This window comes from Helianthus annuus, chromosome 15 (genome assembly GCF_002127325.2).
Source record: "Helianthus annuus cultivar XRQ/B chromosome 15, HanXRQr2.0-SUNRISE, whole genome shotgun sequence".
NCBI lineage: Eukaryota > Viridiplantae > Streptophyta > Magnoliopsida > Asterales > Asteraceae > Helianthus > Helianthus annuus.
The window spans coordinates 97864520-97872165 of record NC_035447.2 but is presented as its reverse complement, the minus strand read 5'-3'; the positions used below and the strand labels follow the sequence as shown (position 1 = coordinate 97872165).

At 40.9% G+C, this 7646-nt stretch overlaps 1 protein-coding gene across 1 annotated transcript; it reads left to right on the top strand.

The window, feature by feature from the left end:
- Positions 1-5240: 5240 nt before the first annotated feature.
- LOC110913996 lies at positions 5241-5912 on the top strand. The gene has a single exon (XM_022158807.1). The coding sequence runs from the start codon at positions 5241-5243 to the stop codon at positions 5910-5912; it is 672 nt and encodes a 223-aa protein (XP_022014499.1).
- The last annotated feature ends 1734 nt before the right edge of the window (positions 5913-7646 follow it).

Below are 7646 nucleotides of genomic sequence, written 5' to 3'. Positions count from 1 at the left end.
GGTCTCACTGATGATGTGACGATAGGTTTTTATACATTTAGTAGATTTATTTGGGATATAAACTTAAAATTTCAAACTTGTGAAATTCGTGGGGAACACTACTTGGATATATAGGTAACCCCTGAAATCTCGTTTGAAAGGTCTCGTATTCTGATATACTAGGTGTTTATACTCTTTGATGTCTGGGGTATTATTCCGGGACTTCTGCTGAACGGTAGTTCTGACCTAGTCCTTGGCTAATATTTTCCGCAAAATGCTTGAAACATAGCATAAAGCCCTCAGTTGATTAGACAATAAAATTGATAATCATCTGTTGTAGCTAAAAAGATCCTCTAAAGGGGACACACTGCTAAGTCGAAGCTGATATCTCTCTGCTGAACGGAAGTTCTGACCTGAGATCCCTCGGTTCTCGCATCTTTCCCCTAATTTATGTACAGACATCATTGTAGTATTCATACCTGTAAGACTGAATATTGGGATTCTGGATACGGGAGTATATTCAAGAGGTGGGACACATGAATTGAACTAAGTTCATAAAACACCTAAATAGTATCCTGAATAGATTGAAAATTGTATGAAAATTTAAGAGGACAATTATATCGTCAATCTACGTGAATCGTTTAGAACTTAAAATGATTAGAAGCTTAACGGTGCTTGTGATGTGTCTCAAAAACTGATATGATCCTCTTGCACAAACTCACAAAAATATGTTTGTTCTGCATTTAAATTCTTGTTTGTACATTTACGTTTCATATTTTGAAAAATCCAAAAAGATTTTTGACAACTGATGTTGAAGAGCTGATTTTCAAAATCTCAAAGGCTAAACTTGATGAACAGACAGGTTGGTTAAGTGGTTTGAAATGTTTAAAATGATTCATTAGGTTGAATCAGAAATTGGAATGTTTCAAATTTGTGATCAGTGTTTTATTGTAAAAAGTATCAAATGATTAGTTGATTCATTAAGTTGAATCACAATTGTGTTGTATTGTGATAGTGTGTCTGAGTCTTGCAGGTTTCTGATCCTGTTGCTACAGATAGCCAGGAGACATATCAGAACCAGAGAAGAGCTTAAATCGAAAAAGCCAGGAGTTGATTTTAATGGTGATAACGATTTCCAGACAGAGATCCTAGCATGATGATAGGGGAAGTCTGATGAAAGTTATAGCCAGAGAAAGATCCAGGCATATATTTCCAGGGAGAAGTTTCTGTAGAAGATTTGATTCCAGGAAGAGTTCCTGAAGAAGACCGAACAAGACTGAAGAGCTGTGAATGATTGAAGACTCTCACTGAAGATTCCGTCAACATTCAAGGGGGAGTCTGTTGGTGCAGTTGTCTGTCGACTACATCTTCCTTCGAGTCTTAGGGTAGGGCAGATCGTATTGTGTATGAAATACAAGAAATAGTAAAATTGTATAGGTTTGAGTTTCTTGGATCGCTTATAGGACCATTAGGATAGTGTGGACCGCTCGAACGGCATGTAAGCTGGACCGCTCGAATGTCAACCTTATGGACCGCTCGAGTGTCACTTGTCTAGATCGCTTATTGGGCCTGTCCAATAAGCGATCCTAAATTCCTATATATAGGAGATCATATGAGCGATCCATGTGTGTGTTTTCCAAGGTGTAACGGCGAAGCTCTGCCCGTTTGTCTCCAAGAACTTGTAATTTGACAATTAATCAATAAAGGAGACGTTAAGTAGTGATATCAAGCTTTACGAAGACTAATTCAATGAATTCCGCCTCTGAATTAGTCTAAGCGCTCTTCTGAACGACTCGTCAGGTCAACAAACGTTCCTACATTTTAATATATTTTGATCCATATTATATAAATGATAATGATGGCTACTAGATTAAATATATAAATAAAATATTTAATCTTACAATCATTTTATAATCATTCCTAAATCCAACTGTGTTGATGATGATGTGTTGATATTAACTGTTTTACTTAAATTCTCATATCTGTTTAATCTTTTGTAATAAAAAACACATCACACTGTCTCAGATCCAACATTTTACTAGAAAACGATTAATTTGTGAGTTTCTTTTATTAAATATCCATGACAAATAGAACAAGAAATATATATGATCAAAAAAAGTTAACTCACAAAATAACTTAACTTCTATTACTAACTACAAATGACACGCACCCAAAACGTAATATGAAATTACTCTTTGAACAAAAACACTCTTAAAATAGATACTCTCGTTCATATTAATCATGTCTTAAATGCTTCTCACACAATAAAACAAATTACACTTCTAGTTTTAGATTAATAAGAATAAATTATTGTCCTAGTAAAAAAAATGTTCCTCCCAATTCATGATTGTCTAACCAGTGACATGAAATTTGTTTGGGAATAAATAATTGTGGAATACATTTTTGTGTTGATAGCCACTTACAAGGATAAGGAAAGAGATGATTAGGGATAGTTGTAGGGGAAGAATTTCGTCCAGTGGCTTGTCACAATCTTGTAAGTACCGAGTATGCTTCGTTTCTGCTGGCACTTGTGTCCCATACCCATAACTGGACCCATGTGCTAGTGACACAACACAACCGGTGTTCAAACATCACCCATTGGCCACTGACCCATCGATTTTGGATTCTATCACATTTACAGGTTTGTACTACCTAGCTAGAATTTCAAATCACAAAAACTTGTACATGAAATAATTAGCTTTTATGTTCATGCCAACATGTTAAATTAAACAGCTTGTGTTTTGGGTTAACCTATAATGTGTTTAATAAACAGATTGTGTTTTGTTTGTACTAATATTAAGGGTGCAACCAGTAAAAACAGCACTAAAAACTACAAAAATATAATCTGCAAGAGTTCAATCAGTTAATGACCGTTTATAGTATATTACAACTAATTATGACCTTGACAATATGTTTTTGACTTGCCAACATGTTTTGAATCAGTGTTGTTAAAATATGTTATATTTTTGGGTGTTACTAAATTTAGGGGGGGAGGGGGGTTTGTATTTTTTGAAATTTCATCCACTTTAAGTTTTTAAACAATTCAAATTTAAAAAGGGATAGCAGCGTAGTTTGTTGCTCGTCTACACGCTATCCTTATGTAATTTGACCTGATGATCCGAAATATTAATGATAAAAAAAATTATTTAATTTAAAAAGAAAAATTCACAATTACTTTGAAAATTCAAAAAAATAATAAAATAGTGCAACCAAAACTTATTATCACTGCATTCATGAAAACAAAATTTATTTGAATTAATTTGTATATCGTTTTTTGATTGCTAACCAATATTAATCTGCATAATATTTATTTAATTCGATTCACTTTATGGAAAACAAGAAACATCGAAATCCATTGTTATCGCCTCCGCACTGCTTTACCAAATTGTATTTTACATTCATTTGATTTTTTAAAATATTTAAATTTTTGATAATTTAATTCTTATTCTAATTTAACGTATATTCAAATACACATACACATACGTAACTGAAGAGGTATGGTCCCAAAAAGCCGCACATACCTTCATTCAGGTTGCGTACAGGACCATACTCCTTATTCATCAAGTTGCTTACTGTCAATCTCGCGCGGGTTACGTGATCATGTATTGATCTCGCGCGAGGTCTCAACAAGAGAAAACACCACATTCAACACTTAGCATTCTGAATAAGAGCCTTCAACAACCCATACCCTGCACGGGCTACTTACGTGTTCAGCAAGGGTCGCACAGGGCTATGGCGCAGGGCTACTTCAGAAGGCACACAAGGCACAAGTGGCAGAAGAAAAGGGCCAATCCGCGTTCTCCAGACTCTGCTTAATCCTGCTCCGCGATCGTCTGACGTGCAGGAGACAAAAAGTACTTAAGGACGCCTACGTGGCACCAATGACAGGGCAGAGACACCTGCCCCACGATCTCCACTTACCTGCTGATGGCAGAAGGACGGCCAGGCCGACAACTGTGACACGTGGCTCCAATCACGGTGCGCCAGCACTGGAGAACTTCTAGAAACCACTAACAGTCGACACCAGTGAGACAATGAGCATATCCTCTATGTTGTCGCCTTTCGGCCCAAGGCCCATCAGCCCACATCCTCTTACACCTCTCCGGCTATAAATAGAGACCTCAGTTCACAGGTTAAACATTCTATTCCCTCTACTCTCACTCTTAACACACATTTTATCTCCTCAAAACAGTCACTTATTCTCACGCCGGAGCCCGGTTAAGAGGGATACCCCCATATTCCCCTTTTAACGAGTAACGGTGTTCTGTTTTGCAGGATTAACGGGTCATTACGAAGCTCAGAAAGTCATAAGGAGATTAACCACTACGATAGGAACATAAACCAAACTAATAAACCACCAAATTAGTTATGTGTTTCTTCATTGGCGCCCACCGAGTTTACAATCACTTTCATCTTCTTTTTGTGAGTTTTCGTTGAGTTTTTTTGTTGTTTTCTTGATCATGGCTGGTCAAGGAATCATTCCCGATTTCGGTCTTAGCACGAACTCTAACGCAGGACCGGTTGAAAACATTCATAATGTCCAAATCCAACCTGCCGAAGAAGTAGGCGAAATCGAAATAACAAACACTGGGGGACCCCACGCAAGCCTCACTCGCATCACTCAGACGGTAACCCCAGGAAACAATGGTGCTGGACCTTCAAATCCAGCTCCACCTCAGAACATTTCGGCGCTATTAGGGCTACCCGAAGGCGAAACTCCAGCCTTTTGGTACGCCAAGCAAATTGCTACCATCAATGTTGCGTATCAGTCTTTGAGCGCACAGCAAGCGGTCTTGCAAGTACAACCATCTTTGGTCACACCTCAAGGTCCGAGTCAGGGGGCGCGCCAGATGCCCCCACAGCAAAACCTCCAAGGAAGAACTAACAGACCTCCCCCCATGAGAAGGCCAAGCGTGCATGACACACGCGACACAAGGGGAGAGAAAGAAAGCTATTATGATTATCCGTCAAACGTTCAAAGAGGTCCAGTTCAGAGCTGGCTCGGGCGGCGCAACTTGAACAATGAATGGGATGACACAGACCCAAACGACCCAACTTGGCAAGATGACGAAGGGTCTTCAGTCTTCAACCGCTTATAGAGGAACCATGAATATTACAAACCAAGGCGATACGTCGGATACAGCGAAGAGGCAGAGCGAGACTTCCGCCTCGCCTATCGACGAGCTGAAGCTGCAGAACATTCAAAGTTCATCCCAAAGATTGCTCTAGCACTGCTTTCAAGAGAGAAGTTACTCCCAACAATGGGAAAATTCATTGGTTTAACCGATCCTGACGATCATGTCAGAGTATTCACAAGTGTTGGTTGTATGGGAGGATGGAATATGCCAATGTGGTGTCATTTGTTTATCCAGACGCTTACTGGGGCTGCTCGTGCCTGGTTTTATAGCCTCCCGCCTGGAAAAATCAGTTCATGGGTTGATTTCAAAACACAATTTGTAAACCACTTCAGCCAGCAGAGAAGCTATCAACGAGATACGTCTGAAGTAACTGATATTTGGCGCAGAGAAAATGAAGGTCTGGAAGACTTCATTACACGATTTAACAAGGAATGTTTGGAAATTGGCGGTGTAGGCGAACAACTCATGCGCGCTCACTTCAAGAAAGCCATTCGTTGTGATAGTCTCATCAGAACTATCACCGGCAAAGACGGCATGCCCAAAGAATGGGACAAGGTGATGGAAGCCGCAAAAATAGTAGCGCAAACAAAAGAGTCGCTAGCTGGAGCCAAGAGCTCATACACCGACGATCGCTTTTCCAAGAAGAGCTCGCGCAACTATGATAAGCGCAACAAAAGCAAAGGTCAAGATTGCAAATCCGGAAAACCAAGGGGTTATGAGGAGAGGCCGCGCTATAGAGAGGATGCGCGAGAGACAATTGATAGAATTGGGTATCGAAAAAGCAGTCAGGGATGATAACCGAGAAAAGCATTGGACTCCGCTCATAAAAACACCAAAAGAGGTGCTAATGACGGAGAACCATGACTTCAAGGCTCCAAGGCCTATGACGAACAAGAAGGGGCAAGACCCGAACTTGTACTGCGATTTTCACAAGGATACAGGTCATCTGACTGATGACTGTATCAGCTTACGTCAAGAGATTGAGAAAGCGCCAAAAAAGCAAAAAGTTAAGCCACCTGGTGAAAAACGTGTGTAAAGAAACACGCCAAATCCAGCACCACGATGATGGGAACCACAAGAAGGTCCGGCGCCTGGAAACTCGTATGGTTAACGGACCAAGATACAACGCAAGAGAAAAAGGAAAACGCCCTTACGAACCTTCATGGCAAGAGCAGCAGGTCATTTTCCCGGTAGTGCACGGGGGTCCTCGCGCCACACGCCTCATTGTCATTACCGGTATTATCGGTCACTACGAAACGGAGTACATCTTCATTGACCCAGGAAGTACAGCCGACATCATCTATGAGCAATGCTTTAATCAGTTTGATGACGAAGATAAAGCGAGACTTGAGCTGGTTGATTACCTTCTGACAGGATTTTGCAATGAAATGGCCTTCCCTTTAGGCCAAATCAACTTCCCCGTCACGTTTTCTAACGGGAAGCATTCAAGAACCACAAATGTAAACTTCATGGTAATGCCTGTCAAATCAAGGCATGATGTGTTGATTGGGAGAGAAACCCAAGGTGAACTGAACATGGTAACTTCCACCCCCCACTCAGCCATCGGGTTTTCAACTGAGACAGGGGTGGCAATTATCAATGCGAAGAAAGAGGTAATGTCAGTAGAAGAGGCGCGCCCAACAAAAGCAGCAAAAGTTTCAACGACTGAGCCAGAAAAGTGGGTTTTCAATCGCAAATACCCAGAGCAAATGGTGACGATAGGCCACGCGATCTCACCAAACATCAGAACGCACCTCAAACAACTTTTGTTCAGGAATATGGACATTTTCGCCTGGACTCCGGCAGACATAACCGGTGTCCCGCGTGACGTTACCGAACATTGTCTGAACACTTATCCCTCCGTTGAACCAAAAGTGCAAAGAAGGCGCAGTTTAGGGGCGGATAAGACGAAAGCAATGAATGAGCAAGAGTGCGAGCTGTTAAAAGCAGGGATCTTAAGAGAGGTACGCTATCAGAGTTGGGTCGCGAACCTTGTCATGGTTGAGAAGTCAAACGGAGGATGGCGAATGTGCGTCGATTACACCGATCTCAACAAGGCATGCCCGAAAGACTGTTATTCATTGCCAGAAATCGACAAAAAGATAGACTCTCTCGCACCGTACAGGTGGAAATGTTTTCTGGACTGTTACAAAGGTTATCACCAAGTCCAGATGAAGCTGGAAGATGAAGACAAGACAGCTTTTCGAATCGACCTCGGCATCTTCTGTTACACAAAGATGTCGTTCGGTCTCAAAAACGCTGGCGCAACATACTAGTGCCTGATGGATAAAATCTTTGCCGAAGATATTGGGAAACACATCGAGGTTTACATTGATGATCTCGTAATCAAAAGCCCCGAGGAAGACCAGATGTTAAAGGATATAGAGAAGACCTTTCACTCCTTGCGAAGCGTGAATATGAAATTAAATCCAGCCAAATGCTCCTTTGGTATGGAAGAGGGAAAATTCTTGGGCTTCGTGGTCACAAATGGCGGCTTTAAAGTTAATCCAAAGAAAGTGCAAGCCATCG

What these genes read in the sequence shown, in the direction of transcription:
- LOC110913996 (XM_022158807.1), top strand. Translation starts at nt 5,241, where the DNA reads ATGGGAAAATTCATTGGTTTAACCGATCCTGACGATCATGTCAGAGTA.